At 43.6% G+C, this 19,837-nt stretch overlaps 1 protein-coding gene across 1 annotated transcript in view; it reads right to left on the reverse strand.

Annotated features, from left to right (window-relative positions):
* The window catches only part of SMCHD1 (structural maintenance of chromosomes flexible hinge domain containing 1), a 584,899-nt gene that overhangs the window by 58,710 nt on the left and 506,352 nt on the right, over positions 1–19,837 (reverse strand). The window contains exon 42 of the mRNA XM_077270310.1: positions 13,587–13,777. Coding sequence (XP_077126425.1) covers positions 13,587–13,777 — 191 coding nt within the window. The remainder of the gene's footprint in view (positions 1–13,586; positions 13,778–19,837) is intronic.

A 19,837-nucleotide genomic window follows, 5' to 3' on the forward strand; every position in this document is an offset into this window, starting at 1 on the left:
AGAGAAAATCCACATGGTATTTTTATTGGTAATATTGTATTTTTTAATGAGCTCATACTTTCATTTTTTTTGTACAATGATTAGTTGTTGTTTTTTTTTTTAACCCCTCTGTGACCTTAGACGTACTATCCCGTCGAGGTGACCTGGGCCTATCTGACCCTCGACGGGATAGTACGTCATAGCCGATCGGCCGCGCTCACGGGGGGAGCGCGGCCGAGTGTCAGCTGCATATCGCAGCTGACATCTGGCACTATGTGCCAGGAGCGGTCACGGACCGCCCCCGGCACATCGCGATCAAACATGATCGCGGTGTACCGGCGGTATAGGGAAGCATCGCGCAGGGAGGGGGCTCCCTGCGGGCTTCCCTGAGACCCCCGGAGCAACGCGATGTGATCGCGTTGCTCTGAGGGTCTCCTACCTCCCTCCTCGCCACAGGTCCCGGATCCAAGATGGCCGCGTCATCCGGGTCCTGCAGGGAGGGAGGTGGCTTACCGAGTGCCTGCTCAGAGCAGACACTTGGTAAGCCTGCAGCCCTGCACAGCAGATCGTAGATCTGGCAGAGTGCTGTGCACACTGTCAGATCAATGATCTGTGATGTCCCCCCCTGGGACAAAGTAAAAAAGTAAAAAAAAAAAATTCCCCACATGTGTGTAAAAAAAAAATAAAAAAAATATCCTAAATAAAGAAAAAAAAAAAAATTATTCCCATAAATACATTTCTTTAGCTAAATAAAATAAAAAAAACAACAAAAGTACACATATTTAGTATCGCCGCGTCCGTAACGACCCAACCTATAAAACTGCCCACTAGTTAACCCCTTCAGTAAACATCGTAAGAAAAAAAAAAAAAAACGAGGCAAAAAACAACGCTTTATTATCATACCGCCGAACAAAAAGTGGAATAACACGCGATCAAAAAGACTGATATAAATAACCATGGTACCGCTGAAAACGTCATCTTGTCCCGCAAAAAACGAGCCGCCAAACAGCATCATCAGCAAAAAAATAAAAAAGTTATAGTCCTGAGAATAAAGCGATACCAAAATAATTATTTTTTCTATAAAATAGTTTTTATCGTATAAAAGCGCCAAAACATAAAAAAAATGATATAAATGAGATATCGCTGTAATCGTACTGACCCGAAGAATAAAACTGCTTTATCAATTTTACCAAACGCGGAACGGTATAAACGCCTCCCCCAAAAGAAATTCATGAATAGCTGGTTTTTGATCACTCTGCCTCACAAAAATCGGAATAAAAAGCGATCAAAAAATGTCACGTGTCCGAAAATGTTACCAATAAAAATGTTAACGCGTCCCGCAAAAAACAAGATCTCACATAACTCTGTGGACTCAAATATGGAAAAATTACAGCTCTCAAAATGTGGTAACGCAAAAAATATTTTTTGCAATGAAAAGCGTCTTTCAGTGTGTGACAGCTGCCAATCATAAAAATCCGCTAAATAACCCGCTATAAAAGTAAATCAAACCCCCCTTCATCACCCCCTTAGTTAGGGAAAAATAAAAAAATTAAAAAATGTATTTATTTCCATTTTCCCATTAGGGTTAGGGTTAGGGCTAGAGTTAGGACTAGAGTTAGGGCTAGGGTTAGGGCAAGGGTTAGGGCTAGGGTTAGGGCTAGGGTTGGGGCTAGGGTTAGGGCTAGAGTTAGGGCTAGGGTTAGGGCAAGGGTTAGGGCAAGGGTTAGGGCTAGGGTTGGGGCTAGGGTTAGGGCTAGGGTTAGGGCTAGGGTTGGGGCTAGGGTTAGGGCTAGGGTTAGGGCTAGTGTTACGGCTAGTGTTAGTGCTAGTGATAGGGCTAGGGTTAGGGTTGGGGCTAGGGTTGGAGCTACAGTTAGGGTTGGGGCTAAAGATAGGGTTAGGGTTTGGATTACATTTACGGTTGGGAATAGGGTTGGGTGTGTCTGGGTTAGAGGAGTGGTTAGGGTTACCGTTGGGATTAGGGTTAGGGATGTGTTTGGATTAGGGTTTCAGTTATAATTGGGGGGTTTCCACTGTTTAGGCACATCAGGGGCTCTCCAAACGGGACATGGCATCCGATCTGAATTCCAGCCAATTCTGCGTTGAAAAAGGAAAACAGTGCTCCTTCCCTTCAGAGCTCTCCCGTGTGCCCAAACAGGGGTTTACCCCAACATATGGGGTATCAGCGTACTCAGGACAAATTGGACATCATCGTTTGGGGTCCAATTTCTCCTGCTACCCTTGGGAAAATACAAAACTGGGGGCTAAAAAATCATTTTTGTGAAAAAAAAAAGAATTTTTATTTTCACGGCTCTGCGTTATAAACTGTAGTGAAACACTTGGGGGTTCAAAGTTCTCACAACACATCTAGACAAGTTCCTTGGGGGGTCTAGTTTCCAATATGGGGTCACTTGTGGGGGGTTTGTACTGTTTGGGTACATCAGGGGCTCTGCAAATGCAACGTGACGCCTGCAGACCAATCCATTTAAGTCTGCATTCCAAATGGCGCTCCTTCCCTTCCGAGCTCTGTCATACGCCCAAATAGTGGTTCCCCCCCACATATGGGGTATCAGCATACTCAGGACAAATTGGACAACAAAGTTTGGGGTCCAATTTATCCTGATACCCTTGTGAAAATACAAAACTGGGGGCTAAAAATCATTTTTGTGAAAAAAAAAAAGAATTTTTATTTTCACGGCTCTGCGTTATAAACTGTAGTGAAACACTTGGGGGTTCAAAGCTATCAAAACACATCTAGATAAGTTCCTTAGGGAGTCTACTTTCCAAAATGGTGTGACTTGTGGGGGTTTTTAATGGTTAGGCACATCAGGGGCTCTCCAAACGCAACATGGCATCCCATCTTAATTCCAGTCAATTTTGCATTGAAAAGTAAAATAGCGCTCCTTCCCTTCCGAGCTCTGCTATGCGCCCAAACAGTGGTTTACCCCCACATATGGGGTATCGTCGTACTCAGGACAAATTGCACAACAACTTTTGTGGTCTAATTTCTTCTCTTACCCTTGGGGAAATAAAAAAATGGGGGCGAAAAGATCATTTTTGTGAAAAAATATGATTTTTATTTTTACGGCTCTGCGTTATAAACTTCTGTGAAGCACTTGTTGGGTCAAAGTGCTCAACACACATCTAGATAAGTTCCTTAAGGGGTCTACTTTCCAAAATGGTGTCACTTGTGGGGGGTTTCAATGTTTAGGCACATCAGGGGCTCTCCAAACGCAACATGGCGTCCCATCTCAATTCCAGTCAATTTTGCATTGAAAAGTCAAATGGCGCTCCTTCACTTCCGAGCTCTGCCCTGCGCCCAAACAATGGTTTACACCCACATATGGGGTATCAGCGTACTCAGGACAAATTGCACAACAATTTTTGGGGTCCAATTTCTTCTCTTACCCTTGGGAAAATAAAAAATTGGGGGCGAAAAGATAATTTTTGTGAAAAAATATGATTTTTTATTTTTACGGCTCTGCATTATAAACTTCTGTGAAGCACTTGTTGGGTCAAAGTGCTCACCACACATCTAGATAAGTTCCTTAGGGGGTCTACTTTCCAAAATGGTGTCACTTGTGGGGGTTTTTAATGTTTAGGCACATCAGGGGCTCTCCAAACGCAACATGGCATCCCATCTTAATTCAGTCAATTTTGCATTGAAAAGTAAAATAGCGCTCCTTCCCTTCTGAGCTCTGCTATGCGCCCAAACAGTGGTTTACCCCCACATATGGGGTATCGTCGTACTCAGGACAAATTGCACAACAACTTTTGTGGTCTAATTTCTTCTCTTACCCTTGGGGAAATAAAAAAAAGGGGGCAAAAAGATCATTTTTGTGAAAAAATATGATTTTTATTTTTACGGCTCTGCATTATAAACTTCTGTGAAGCACTTGTTGGGTCAAAGTGCTCAACACACATCTAGATAAGTTCCTTAAGGGGTCTACTTTCCAAAATGGTGTCACCTGTGGGGGGTTTCAATGTTTAGGCACATCAGGGGCTCTCCAAACGCAACATGGCGTCCCATCTCAATTCCAGTCAATTTTGCATTGAAAAGTCAAATGGCGCTCCTTCCCTTCCGAGCTCTGCCCTGCGCCCAAACAATGGTTTACACCCATATATGGGGTATCAGCGTACTCAGGACAAATTGCACAACAATTTTTGGGGTCCAATTTCTTCTCTTACCCTTGGGAAAATAAAAAATTGGGGGCAAAAAGATCATTTTTGTGAAAAAATATGATTTTTTATTTTTACGGCTCTGCATTATAAACTTCTGTGAAGCACTTGTTGGGTCAAAGTGCTCACCACACATCTAGATAAGATCCTTAGGGGGTCTACTTTCCAAAATGGTGTCACTTGTGGGGGGTTTCAATGTTTAGGCACATCAGGGGCTCTCCAAATGCAACATGGCGTCCCATCTCAATTCCAGTCAATTTTGCATTGAAAAGTCAAATGGCGCTCCTTTCCTTCCGAGCTCTGCCCTGCGCCCAAACAATGGTTTACACCCACATATGGGGTATCAGCGTACTCAGGACGAATTGTACAACAAATTTTGGGGTCTATTTTCTCCTGTTACCCTTGGTAAAATAAAACAAATTGGAGCTGAAACAAATTTTGTGTGAAAAAAAGTTAAATGTTTATTTTTATTTAAACATTCCAAAAATTCCTGTGAAACACCTGAAGGGTTAATAAACTTCTTGAAAGTGGTTTTGAGTACCTTGTGGGGTGCAGTTTTTAGAATGGTGTCACACTTGGGTATTTTCTATCATATAGACCCCTCAAAATGACTTCAAATGAGATGTGGTCCCTAAAAAAAAATGGTGTTGTAAAAATGAGAAATTGCTGGTCAACTTTTAACCCTTATAACTCCGTCACAAAAAAAAATTTTGGTTCCAAAATTGTGCTGATGTAAAGTAGACATGTGGGAAATGTTAATTATTAAGTATTTTGCGTGACATATGTCTGTGATTTAAGGGCATAAAAATTCAAAGTTGGAAAATTGCGAAATTTTCAAAATTTTCGCCAAATATTCGTTTTTTTCACAAATAAACGCAAGTTATATCGAAGAAATTTTACCACTATCATGAAGTACAATATGTCACGAGAAAACATTGTCAGAATCGCCAAGATCCGTTGAAGCGTTCCAGAGTTATAACCTCATAAAGGGACAGTGGTCAGAATTGTAAAAATTGGCCCGGTCATTAACGTGCAAACCACCCTTGGGGGTGAAGGGGTTAAAGGAACAATTTTCTCCTTTCAGCCCACCAAATGTTGGTTTGGGGTTGGGGGTGTATAAATTAACCTTTTGTTTGTTTGCAGGATTTAAAGAATCCTTGGCCATCTAATTACCATATGTGAACTGTAAATAGTTTTTGTTTCTGCAGTACTCAAACAGGAATCCATTTAAATTTAGAAGTGACATTTTATTTTTTGAGTATTTCAGATTTTTATATTTTTGGGAGTTCCTGTGTATATTTGATTTTTTTAAAATGTATACGTTAAATAAGAAATGATTTTAGTGAATGTTTATTAATATCAGTCTTTTGTTTTTGATTTGCATCTACACTTCACTACAAAATTAACATGCAATACAAATGTGTGGGTTAAGGTAGCATCACATTTAGCGACGCTGCAGCGATCTAGACAACCATCCCGATCTCTGCAGCGTCGCTGTGTGGTCGCTGGAGAGCTGTCACACAGACAGCTCTCCAGCGACCAACTATGCGAAGTCCCCTGGTAACCAGGGTAAACATCGGGTTACAAAGCGCAGGGCCGCGCTAGTAACCCGATGTTTACCCTGGTTACCAGCGTAAACGTAAAAAAACAAGCACTACATACTTACATTCCGGTGTCTGTCCCCCGGCGCTGTGCTTCTCTGCACTGTGTAAGCGCCAGCCGGAAAGCACAGAGGTGACGTCACCGCTGTGCTCTGCTTTCCGGCGCTTACACAGTGCAGATAAGCACAGCGCCGGGGGACAGACACCGGAATGTAAGTATGTAGTGTTTTTTTTTTTTTTACGTTTACGCTGGTAACCAGGGTAAACATCAGGTTACTAAGCGCGGCCCTGCGCTTAGTAACCCGATGTTTACCCTGGTTACCAGTGAAGACATCGCTGAATCGGCGTTACACACGCCGATTCAGCGATGTCTACGGGAGATCCAGCGACGAAATAAAGTTCTTTCTGCTCCGACCAACGATGGCACAGCAGGATCCTGATCGCGGCTGCCTGTCAAACTCAACGATATCGCTAGCCAGGACGCTGCAACGTCACGGATCGCTAGCGATATCGTTCAGTGTGAAGGTACCTTTACCGAAAGTGTGATTTTCTTTGTTCATATGTAAATGAGGAACTTTACTGCTTACTGAGTGAATGCCTTGCTGAAATCAGGGACAGTGTGTGCATAGCTTTTTGGATATGTAGTTACTTAACATTTCTGTTATTTTGGGAAAATGGTTGAAAATGGTGGAAAAGGCCACTGTTAGTAATAGATTGTTGGCAAAATTACATTTCACCCAGTAGAAGGGACAAATTTATGAATAAAGGACTAGTTCATATGGTTTTACATCATAGCTTGATGATTTAACTTTACTATTTATTTCAAAAACTTGAAAAAGGACATGTGTAGTGACGTAATAATAAAGAAAAATGTTACATGTATACTTAAAAAGGTATAAAAAATATTGATTCTTTTAATTTAGTATTAACCTCTTCCTGACAAGCGCAGTACAATCACTGCTCTGCGGGAGCTGCATTCCCGCAAACAGCAGTATATGTATGGCGCTGTGATCACGCGGCCGTACTCTAGTGCTGCGGCAATCAGGTGCAGATGTCAGCTCTGTGTGAGTGCGGACACCCCGCAGCAACGCTCACGATCGATGCTAGCACCGGTAACGGTCATTTAACCCCTCTGAAGCTGCTGTCAAATTTTTTAAAGTAAAGATATTTTTTTTAAAAATCCCCAAATAAAGAACAAAAAAAAAGAAAATTATTTTTCCAATAAACAAATAAAAGTACACATATTTGGTATCGCCGTGTCCATAATGAGTCGCTCTATAAAACTGTCGCAGTAGTTAACCCCTTCAAACACCGCAAAAAAACCTCAATAAAAAACGAGGCAAAACAATGCCGTTGAACAAAAAGTGCAATAAAACAAGATCAAAAAGACGAATAAAAATAAAAATAGTACAGCTGAAAGGGTCATCTTGTTCCGCAAAAAAGCAAGCCATAATACAGCTCCATCAGCAGAAAAATAAAGTTACAGCTCTCAGACTAAAGCAATGCAAAAATAATAATTTTTTCTATAAAATAGTTTTTATTGTCTAAAAGTGCCAAAACATAAAAAAAAACTGTATAAATTGGGTATGGCTATAATCATACTGACCGGAAGAATAAAGCTGCCTTACCAATTTTACCACACAGGGAACAGTATAAAAAAAAACCAAAAAGCAATTCCTGAATTGCTGGTTTTTGTTCATGCTGTCTCCCAAAAATCGGAATAGAAAGCGATCAAAAAATGTCAAGTGCCGGAAAATGGTACTAATAAAAACGTCAGCTAGTCCCAAAAAAAAAAAACCAAGCCACAACAAGAATGAAGACCTAAATATGGAAAAATTATAGCTCTCAAAATATGGTGATGCAAAAACTAAATTTCGCAATAAAAAGCATCTTTTAGTGTGTGACAGCTGCCAAACATAAAAACCCAATATAAATGTGGTATCGTTGTAATGGCACCGACCCGGAGAATAAAGTTGCCTAATCACTTATAACGAACGAGGAACGGCGTAAAAAATAAATAAAACCAATTCTTCATATGGTGTTAATTTTTTAATTCTGCCTCCCAAAGATCCACAGTAAGGCTTGGAGCACATTTATCCTGCGCTCTGCGCTGAGCGATTACACCAGGTTTCCATGTAAATCTCTGAAATATGTGATTCAGACAGTACCCCCGGTAGAAAATTCCCTATAGTGAGGCAGATGGAGGCACTGTGGATGCAATAGGAACTGTGATCCACTGGTGTCTGTCTTTTTAGGATTGCATAAAAGTGCAGTCGGCCACAGGTTTGTGCACTTCTGAAAATGACAGACAGAGTCCAGAGTAACTCTGCTGCTTCATTATAGTGAATGGATCCCTTGAGGGTTTCACCTGTCACGTCACTCAGAGATTTAGATGGAAACCCCAAAGTAAGTGCTCAGCGTAGAGAGCCAGATAAAGGTGATCCCAAACATTATGTAAAATGTTTCCAATAAAAGCATCAATCCTTAAAAAAAGCAAGCTCTCACTCAGGTCCGTCATCTGTTAACGGAAATATGGGCTTCCACGTTACTGGTAGCACAAAGGCTCTGGTAAAGCTAAATGGCTCCTCACTCCCCAAAAGAAATTCAGCAAATTCTCCACTCCCAAATCCAAATGCTCCACCTCCCTTCTGAGCCCCAGTGTGCCTAAACCACATTTAGTGTTCACATGTTTGGCATTTCTGTAGCGATGACAACTCGCCTAATTTACAGGTGCATGTCTCCAGAAGCACGAGCTGGGCAAAATGTATGGGTCACTGCACCAGCAGTTTGCAATTTTCATTCAGCAACATCCACTGCTGCTTGTTTCTGGAAAACACCCATTGAGTCAAAATTGTCAACACTTCGGTAGATAAATTCACAAAGGGTTATAATTTCCAAAATGGGGTCACTTGAAGGGGGATTCTGCTTTTCTAGCACTTAGGGGCTCTTTATATGGAATCCGCAAACTCTTCTAGGAAAATCTGCGTTCCAGGAGGCAAATAGCGCACCATCCCACCCGAGTCTCTTCGTATGGCTAAGTAGTACTGTACAGACACAAATGGGGTATTGCCACGTTCAGTAGAAATTGTGGGACAAATTTTGGTGCCATTTTCACCCATTCCCAGTATAAAAATGTAAATCTTTGGGCTAACACACAATCTTGGTGGTAAAAATTAAAGTTTTATCTTCACTGTCCAATGGCATAAAAAAAACTGTGGCACACCTGTGGTGTCAGTATAATCACTGCACCCCTAGATGAATTCATTGGGAGGTTTAGTTTGTAAAATGGGGTCACATATGGGGTTTTTATGCTGTGTTGGCACCTCGGGGCTCTGCCAATGTAATATGGCACCCTCAAACAAGTGCAGCAAAATCTGCACTGTAATATGGCGTTTCTTCCCTTCTCAACTTTGCACTGTGCCTCAAACAGATAACAGAGTGACACACCCACAGGGCAGTGGGATACTCGGTACCGGGTCCGGTTGCAAAGGGGGATGTCACGGTGGCTGCGACCCAGTCCGTGGCCCTGGCCATCAACGTTAAAGGGGGTTAAATGTTTAAAGTTTGTCGTGACGCCACCTGTGGGGTTCGGTCAATAGGGGGACCGACGCTGCATTAGAGGGGTCCCCTAGAAGATGTTGAGGCAGCTCAGATGTTACACTTCCCACAGGTGAAGCAGCGTCCCCAGGGGTCCTATGGTGTGTGACGTAGATGGTGTAGCTGGTGAATAAATGGAGGAGACAAGTTATAAGTCTTTACCTGGTTTACTGGTGGATGACAGCCCACAGTCCAGGGTACCAGTAACAGGTTGGTTAGGAGTCCGGGCAGTCCAGACATAAGCGGGGCCCCTTGGGTAGGTCAGGTAGGGGCCTTCCACACTACGCTACTGTCTCTGAGGTCCCTGCTGCCACTAAGTGTCTCAAACAAGGTCCTAATTTGTTCTCCTGTCCAGGGACAGGTACCTGTATGGCAGGCAACTTGAGCTGTGCCTACTGGGTCCTCTCACGGTGACTCCAGGCTCCAAGGTGCTGCTGTGCCACAGGTAAATATGGGCAAAGCCCATGTAATTCAATGCCCTCCAGTTCTGCACTGTGTATTATAATCCACGTAAGCCTCGGGCTCCCGGATTCCCTACGCACTGACTCCCTGGGGCCTACTCGTGGCCTCCTGGAGTCCTCTATTTCCACTGCGCTCCGTCCCCGTCTGTCCTCGCACACAGACTGTCTGTACTAACTGAACTCACTCCGCCTCCAAAACAGGATCTTTATTCAGGGAAGCTGCCCTAAAACAGGGTTTTGAGCTCCCCCTCCTGGCCTGGATTTGGAAGGTGTTGTGTGTGTCAAAACCTACCAAAGGGAATCTCACTTGTCTCCAGACATAGCACTACCCTCCCCGAGAGGAAGGCAGCACTACTGTGGTACCCGAACTCCTGGGGTGCCACAAGAGCATGGGTCTTGTGATATAAGACTGGATTACTGATAGTATATTTGTTACTTTATTCACTGATCAGGATAGCACTGGAGTCTCCCTACAGGGTACACCTCGTGTTCAATTGTCTTAAGCCTTTTCACTTTTAGTTTATATGTTGATAATAAAGTTTTCTAGTTTTAAAAATAGCTTGGTCCTCTTCCTTTGATCAGCCTATTTTGCTAGTCTTGGTTGTGTTGTTGTAGTATAGTTATCTGAGGTGCCAGCAAGGTAATTTATGGATATTTTTTTTCAATTATTCCTGCTATGCCTCTAAAGTAGTTTTCAAGTACATATGGGGCATCGGTGAGCTCACGAGAAATTACACAACAAATTTTAGGGTCCATTTTCTCCTGTTACCCTTATGAAAATACAAAATTTGGCGCTAAAAAAGATTTTTGCATGAAAAGTTATTTTTTTTTATTTTTACGGCTCTACGTTATTAACTTATGTGAAGCACCTGTGGGTTGAAGTTGCTCAATACACATCTAGATAAGTTCCCTAAGGGATCTAGTTTCCAAAATGGTGTCACTTGTTTTTTTTAATTTTCACGGCTCAACATTATAAAGTTCTGTGAAGCCCATGAGGGTTCAATGTGCTCACCACAAATCAAGATAAATTCCTTGAGGGGTCTAACTTCAAAAATGAGGTCATTTATGGGTGTTTTCCACTGTTTAGGCACAAAGTGCTCTCCAAAGATGGCATGTCGTCCGCTAATTACGACAGCAACTTTTACATTCAAAAAGTGAAATGGCGCAACTTCCCTTCCGAGCCCTGCCGTGTGCCCAAACATTAGATTTCCCCCAGAAATGGGGTATTGACATGCTCAGGAGAAACTACACAACTAATTGTATGGTTTATTTGTTCCTGCTACTCTTGCGAAAGTAAATAAAAATTAGGGCTAAAGGAAAATTTTTGTGAAAGAAAAGTAAAAGTTCCTTCCACATTCCAAAAATACTTGTGAAGCGCCTGAAGAGTTAATAAACTTCATAAATGAGGTTTTTAGTACCTTGAGGGGTGCAGTTTTTAGAATGGTGTCACTTTGGGGTACTGTCATATAGGCTCCTCAAAGTCACTTCAAATGTATCCCATATGTGGGGGAAGCCACTGTTTGGGCGCATGGCAGGGCTCAGAAGGGAGGAAGCACTATTTGACTTTTGAAAGCAAAAATTGGCTGGAATCAATGGTGGCGCCATGTCGTGTTTGGAGACTCCCTGATGTACCTAAACAGTGGAAACCCCCAATTCTGACTCCAACCCTAACCCCAACATACCCCTAAACCTAATCGCAACCCTAACCACAACTCTAACCCCAACACACCACTAACTTTAATCCCAACCCTAACCACAACACACCCCTTATCCTAATCCCAACCCTAACCATAACCCTAACCACAACACACCCGTAACCCTAATCCCAACCCTAACCACAAACCTAACCCCAACACACCCCTAACCCTAATCCTAACTTTAACCCTAGCCCTAACCTTAGCTCTATCCCTACTAACTTTATCCTCCCCGCAAGCACTCGGTTTCAGTATTGAAGGCGGGTCTGACACTGGTTCAGTCAGGCCGGGATCACACACAGCGAGACACGGCCGAGTCTCGCAGGTTAAAAAAAAGCTCTGGCACCGGCACTCCAGAGCGGAGCGTGCAGCCGCATAGCAATACATGGAGCTGCACGCTCCGCTCCGGAGTACCGGCGCCAGAGCTTCTTTTTAACCTGCGAGACGCGGCCATATCTCGCTGCAGTGTGACTCTGGCCTCACTGGTCTGATAGTACAGAGATCTGGCTGTAATCCCGCCCCGGGTCCTGACTGACACTGGCTCTGCATTGAGGCTAAGCTGTCAGTCATGGACAGGGGGCACGGTTACAGCCAGATCTCTGTATTCTCAGACCAGTGACTGAACCAGTATCATTGTCATCGCCACACTGGGCAGCATTACTACCAAACCAAGGTTACAATTGGGTCTTTTGGCCTCAAGCTAATGTATTAGTGGAGTAGAAGTGGAGGGAGCTATGGCACATCACTTGGCTCAGTCACAGCAGTGTGATATTACCTCTGAAAGCGATATTATCAGTAGAGATGAATGAATATTTCAATATTTGGTTCGCATTATGATCGCCGTATTTGCAATATTTGCCAAACGCCATTGGAGTCAATGAGTACAGATGAGCGAATAGGTCAGGAAACTTTCGTGAAGCATAAAATCGGCACGAATATGGTACATTCGGATTTGGCAATCATTTTCAAAATATATTCGCTCATCTTTAGTCACCAGACAGTGTTCTGTACAGAGTGGTCAATGCGATCACAAATAGCTAAGAGGCTTATCTATTAAAGAACACCTGTCACCAGGTCATAACTTGCTAGTTTTTGCTTTTATTTTATTACCTCTGATCCCCTAAGTCATTTTTTTGTCACATCTGCCATATGGTTGCAGTGATATGGGGACTTTTATTAAGTGCAAATTTTTATAGTCTTTTCAAAGGAGGTATGGTTGACAAGATTCTCTGAAAACATGTCTTCAGTATTGGCACAAACTCACCCCTAAATCTCCTGCCATTTGTCCATCCTGCTGGCAAGCTCTACTAAACCTTACTGGTTTAAATTCCATTTATGAATAACAGTCAATTACTGTATTTTTCGGACTATAAGACACACTTTATTCCCCCAAAATTTGGGGGGAAAATGGGGTGTGTGTCTTATAGTCGGAATGTACCTACAGTTAGCGTGGTGGCAGCAGGAGTCGGGTGATTCTTCCAGTGGTCCAACGCTACAAGGTAATGATCTCGCTCCCATTCCAGCATGGTGCGGCAGGTTCGGCGGTGTGGGGGGCTCCAGCGACATTTTGTGAAAGCACGGAGGCCCCGCACATCTATTGCCTCGATGCTGTGGCGTCCGGGATAATAGCCGCCGAAGGCAGCACATGCGCAGATTGAGATCTCAGCTCCGAGAACTTGTCTCCCGAGATCTTGTCTCACCAAGCACTGCCGAACCTGCGCACCAGTCATATCGCCGGACCACCAAACACCCCCTGTGTCTCTATTCCATTAGCACTGCCGATCTCCACTCTTACCTGGTAAGCTGACTTAAAAAATGTAAGACGGACCCCCATTTGACACATTAATTTTTTTTCCCCCATTTTGCTTCTGAAAATTTGAGTACCGTCTTATGGTCCAGTAAGTCTTATAGTCCGAAAAATATGGTACATAAACAAGATTTCTACCCAAAACAAGGAAAAATTCAACCATAAATTGAAAATTATACATTGGAGAGTTTATTCAAATAGATTTATCACACCTAATCTCGATTAAGCAGTCAAGTGTGTTACCAGGAAAAGCAGGAAATTCTTTTACCTTCCCCAGCTTGGAAGACCTTTTCGATATATTGAATCTAATGGTAGGACTTGTTGTCGACCCTGTGTCTCATCATAGATCTGACGGGCAGCCTCAGTGGTCCGAGTCACCACACAGTCCATATCACTAGCTAAATGCCATGAGATTACAATGGCAACTTGCTCATCTTCAATGTTTGCTAAATGAGCAATCTGAATAAAGAAAAGCAAAAATTGTTACAATACTTTATTAGAACGGTGAATAATCAACGTAACTACAATATTTAAGTGACTGTTTACGCTACCATTGAAGGGATCTATTGGGGTCTCTGTCACAATGTCTGGTATCATTGAGAGTAACCAGCACTAATCTTGCCTTCAAAAATACAGGAACCCTTACTGAACTCATTAAAGTCAGTGAGGTCAGTCTTTCTTTCAATTTATCAAAAATAGATCAGCTGATATCAGGGCCGGACTGGGACTAAAATTCAGCCCTGGCATTTGAAGTTACACAGGCCCACTTGTCACATGGTGACTGTATAATATCTTTGTACACTTGTAGGTTACAAGAAGTGAGGGGAGTGTAACACGACTATATAACATATAATCACAGCTGTATCCAGCATTACAGCTCGGTCCTATTTATTGCTTTTAGTTGCAGTACCAAGAAAACCCGCTACTTTACCTACATAACTGGATCTCGTAGATCAGTGTTCCCCAACTCCAGTCCTCAAGGCCCACCAACAGATCATGTTTTCAGGATTTCCTTTGTATTGCACAGGTGATGCAATTATCACCTGGGCAAGACTAAAGGTACCGTCACATTAAGCGACGCTGCAGCGATAGCGACAGCGATGCCGATCGCTGCAGCGTCGCTGTTTGGTCGCTGGAGAGCTGTCACACAGACAGCTCTCCAGCGACCAACGATGCCGAGGTCCCCGGGTAACCAGGGTAAGCATCGGGTTGCTAAGCGCAGTGCCGCGCTTAGTAACCCGATGTTTACCCTGGTTACCAGCGTAAAAGTTAAAAAAACAAACAGTACATGCTCACCTGCGCGTCCCCCAGCCTCTGCTTCCTGACACTGACTGAGCTCCGGCCCTAACAGCACAGCGGTGACGTCACCGCTGTGCTTTCACTTTCAGTTTAGGGCCGGCGCTCAGTAAGTGTCAGGAAGCAGAGGCTGGGGGACGCGCAGGTGAGCATGTACTGTTTGTTTTTTTAACTTTTACGCTGGTAACCAGGGTAAACATCGGGTTACTAAGCGCGGCCCTGCGCTTAGTAACCCGATGTTTACCCTGGTTACCAGTGTAAAATATCGCTGGTATCCTTGCTTTTGCTGTCAAACACGGCGATACACGGCGACCTAGCGACCAAATAAAGTGCAGACCTTCTAGCAGCGACCAGCAATTTCACAGCGGGATCCAGATCGCTGCTGCATGTCAAATACAGCGATATCGCTATCCAGGTCGCTGCAACGTCACGGATCGCTGGCGATATCGCCTAGTGTGACGGTACCTTTAGGAAATCCTGAAAACATGACCTGTTGGTGGGCCTTGAGGACTGGAGTTGGGGACCCCTGTCGTAGATAATGAAGGGATTGAGACGACCAAAGGCTATGGAACCTCATTCTGATGCTCCATAAACTTTGCCTACAGCCACTTTTGGTTTCGCTGCGCAGCACGAGACCCGGTGACTCTGAAGAGCGGTGACATCAGTAACGTCACGGCTCTTCAGATATTCCGAGTCTTGCGCTGAGCTCGGCGACTGTGAAGAGCGGTATTTTTACTACCATCACCGCTCTTCAGAGTCGCTGGGTCTCGCCAGGTCTGGGCTAGTAGTGGGGGTGTCTGATAGACACCTCTCCATTACTTACACCAGGGATTGATAGCAGCTGACATTACGCAGCTGACATCAACCCTAAAAACCATTACACAAACCAGAATTAAATGCTTTGGCGGCTGGGAAAAGCAGTAGAGTTACATAGTTACATAGTTATTAAGGTTGAAGGAAGACTAAGTCCATCTAGTTCAACCCATAGCCTAACATGCCCTAACATGTTGATCCAGGGGAAGGCAAAAAAACCCCATGTGGCAAAGAGTAAGCTCCACCATGGGGAAAAAAATTCCTTCCCGACCCCACATACGGCAATCAGACTAGTTCCCTGGATCAACGCCCTATCAAGGAATCTAATATATATACCCTGTAACATTATACTTTTCCAGAAAGGTATCCAGTCCCCTCTTAAATTTAAGTAATGACTCACTCATTACAACATCATACGGCAGAGAGTTCCATAGTCTCACTGCTCTTACAGTAAAGAATCCGCGTTATTATGCTTAAACCTTTTTTCCTCCAGACGTAGAGGATGCCCCCTTGTCCCTGTCACCGGTCTATGATTAAAAAGATCATCAGAAAGGTCTTTGTACTGTCCCCTCATATATTTATACATTAACATAAGATCACCCCTTAGCCTTCGTTTTTCCAAACTAAATAGCCCCAAGTGTAATAACCTATCTTGGTATTGCAGACCCCCCAGTCCTCTAATAACCTTGGTCGCTCTTCTCTGCACCCGCTCTAGTTCAGCTATGTTTTTCTTACACACCGGAGACCAGAACTGTGCACAGCATTCTAAGTGTGGTCGAACTAGTGACTTGTATAGAGGTAAAATTATGTTCTCCTCATGAGCATCTATGCCTCTTTTAATGCATCCCATTATTTTATTTGCCTTTGTAGCAGCTGCCTGACACTGGCCACTGAATATCAGTTTGTCATCCACCCATACACCCAGGTCTTTTTCATTGACGGTTTTGCCCAGAGATTTAGAATTAAGCACATAGTTATACATCTTATTTCTTCTACCCAAGTGCATGACCTTACATTTATCCCCATTAAAGCTCATTTGCCATTTACCAGCCCAAGCTTCTAGTTTACATAAATCATCCTGTAATATAAAATTGTACTCCTCTGTATTGATTACCCTGCAGAGTTTAGTGTCATCTGCAAATATTGAAATTCTACTCTGAATGCCCCCTACAAGGTCATTAATAAATATGTTAAAAAGAAGAGGGCCCAATACTGACCCCTGTGGTACCCCACTGCTAACCGCGACCCAGTCCGAGTGTGCTCCATTAATAACCACCCTTTGTTTCCTATCCCTGAGCCAGCTCTCAATCCACTTACACATATTTTCCCCTATCCCCATTATTCTCATTTTATGTAACAACCTTTTGTGTGGCACCGTATCAAAAGCTTTTGAAAAGTCCATATACACTATATCCACTGGGCTCCCTTGGTCCAGTCCGGAACTTACCTCTTCATAGAAGCTGATCAAATTAGTCTGACAGGAACGGTCCCTAGTAAACCCGTGCTGATACTGGGTCATGAGGTTATTCCTCTTCAGATACTCCAGTATAGCATCCCTTAGAATGCCCTCCAGGATTTTACCCACAGTAGAGGTTAAGCTTACTGGCCTATAATTTCCGAGTTCAGTTTTTGTCCCCTTTTTGAATATTGGCACCACATTTGCTATACGCCAGTCCTGTGGTACAGACCCTGTTATTTTGGACTCTTTAAAGATTAAAAATAATGGTCTATCAATGACTGTACTTAATTCCTGCAGTACTCGGGGGTGTATCCCATCCGGGCCCGGAGATTTCTCAATTTTTGTGATTTTTAGACGCCGCCGTACTTCCTGCTGGGTTAAGCAGGTAACATTTAATTGGGAATTTTTTATCACTAGTCATTTTGTCTGCCATGGGATTTTCTTTTGTAAATACTGATGAAAAAAAGTCATTTAGCATATTGGCTTTTTCCTCATCCTCATCCACCATTTCCCCCAGACTATTTTTAAGGGGGCCAACACTATCATTTTTTAGTTTCTTACTATTTATGTAATTAAAGAATATTTTGGGATTATTTTTGCTCTCTCTGGCAATGAGTCTCTCTGTCTCAATCTTTGCTGTCTTGATTTGCTTTTTACAGAATTTATTTAAGTTTTTGTATTTATTTAATGCCTCCTCACTACCTACTTCCTTTAATTCTCTAAATGCTTTCTTTTTGTCCCTTATTGCGCCCCTTACAGCTCTATTTAGCCATATTGGTTTCCTCCTATTTCTAGTATGTTTATTCCCATACGGTATATACTGTGCACAGGTCCTATCCAGGATGCTAATAAACGTCTCACATTTTCTTTGTGTACTTTTATGTCTCAGGATATCGTCCCAGTTAATTGCTAACTACAACTGTCATCATCCTTGCCTGGTCTCCCTGCGAAGCATTTCTGTATTTACATGCATTGATCTCAGGCCACTAAACGAGTGTGATCGACAATAGTGAAGTCGTTCGCTTGTTTCCCAGCCTCTTTACACCAACTGAGAAAGAATGAAGGGAACAGAACAATCACAATTAGATCAATCTGTCCCCACACAGTATCATGTTATCAGCAGCACAACTACAGTTTACACCGGCGATGTGCTGCTGAGAACAAGGATTTCTGTTCCCACATAAACAATCCAATCACTCGATGAATAGGCAGCATTTTGCTTGTTTAGTATAATACACCCCATAATCCTTCATATATTAAACATATATTATAATGTGCACCTCAGTCCTCCATATAGTATAATCCACTCCTCAGTCCTCCATATAGTATTATACACTCCACATAGTCCTCCATATAGTATAACACACTCCTCATAGACCTCCATATATTAAAATACACTGCAATTCCTCCATATAGTATAATACACTCCTCAGTCCTCCAAATAGTATAATACATTCCTTATAGTGCTCCGTATAATGCCCCGCCATTGTCATCCATGTAGTACAATTCACTTCCCATAGTATAATGCACCCCATAGTTCTTCATATAGTATAATGTATTCCCCATAGTCCTCAATACAGTATAATGCAGCCCACATATAGTATAATGATGCCACCCCAGAATATAATGCAGCCACCCCACAGAATATATTGTAGCCCCCTGAGTATAATGTAATCCCCCAGAGAATATAATGCAGCCCCCTCATATAGTATAATGCAGCCCCTGCATATATTAAATATATGGTATCCCTCTCATAGAGCATAATGCAGCCCCCCATAGAATATAATACAGCCCTCCCCCATAGAATGTAATGCAGCCAGCCCCCATAGAATGTAATGCAGCCAGCCCCCCATAGAATGTAATGTAGCCAGCCACCCATAGAATGTAATGCAGCCAGCCCCCATAGAATGGAATGCAGCCATCCCCCATAGAATGGAATGCAGCCAGCCCCCGTAGAATGTAATACAGCACAGCTCCCATAGAAAGTAATGCAGCCAGCCACCCATAGAATGTAATGCAGCCAGCCCCCATAGAATGTAATGCAGCCAGCCCCCATAGAATGTAATACAGCACAGCCCCCATAGAATGTAATGCAGCACAGCCCCCATAGAATGTAATACAACACAGCCCCCATAGAATGTAATGCAGCCAGCTCACATAAAATGTAATGCAGCCAGCCACGCATAGAATGTAATACAGCCAGCCCCCATAGAATGTAATTCAGCACAGCCCCCACAGAATGTAATGCAGCACAGCCCCCACAGAATGTAATACAGCCAGCCCCCATAGAATGTAATACAGCAAAGCCCCCATGGAATGTAATGCAGCCATCCCCCATAGAATGTAATGCAGCACGGCCCCCACAGAATGTAATGCAGCAGAGCCCCCATAGAATGTAATACAGCCAGCCCCCATAGAATGTAATACAGCACAGCCCCCGTAGAATGTAATGCAGCCCCCCAATAGCCCCACAATCCAGTTATCACTCTGTGATATATTTAAAAAAAAAACAAACAACACTCTCCTCACCTCTCCTCGTGCCCGCGCTGCTCCTGGCTCCGGTCACAGCAGCTGCAGTCTGCCCGGTCACACAGCAGGTGCGCGATGATATGACGTCGTCGAGCACCCAAAGTGTCAGCGCCAGGCAGAGCGGGGAATGATGGGAGAGGGAGCGTCAGCAGACGCTCTCTCCTCCATCATTGCATTCAACTGGGTATAGTTGAATGCGGCGGCGCTGGCGGGGGGGGTGAGTCGTCGGCAGCGGAGGGGGGGGGTGAGTCGGGAGGGTGAGTGGGGGGAGTCGGCGCTGGCGAGCGGCCCACGACTGCCACTGGCCCTTCTGGCATTTGCCAGAACTCCCCGATGGCCAGTCCGGCCCTGGCTGATATCAATGAGTTCGGTTAACAGTGTAATGTGTATAGGAGTACCGGACAATTTATTGTATGGGGAAA

Source organism: Ranitomeya variabilis, chromosome 6 (genome assembly GCF_051348905.1).
Source record: "Ranitomeya variabilis isolate aRanVar5 chromosome 6, aRanVar5.hap1, whole genome shotgun sequence".
NCBI classification, from domain to species: domain Eukaryota; kingdom Metazoa; phylum Chordata; class Amphibia; order Anura; family Dendrobatidae; genus Ranitomeya; species Ranitomeya variabilis.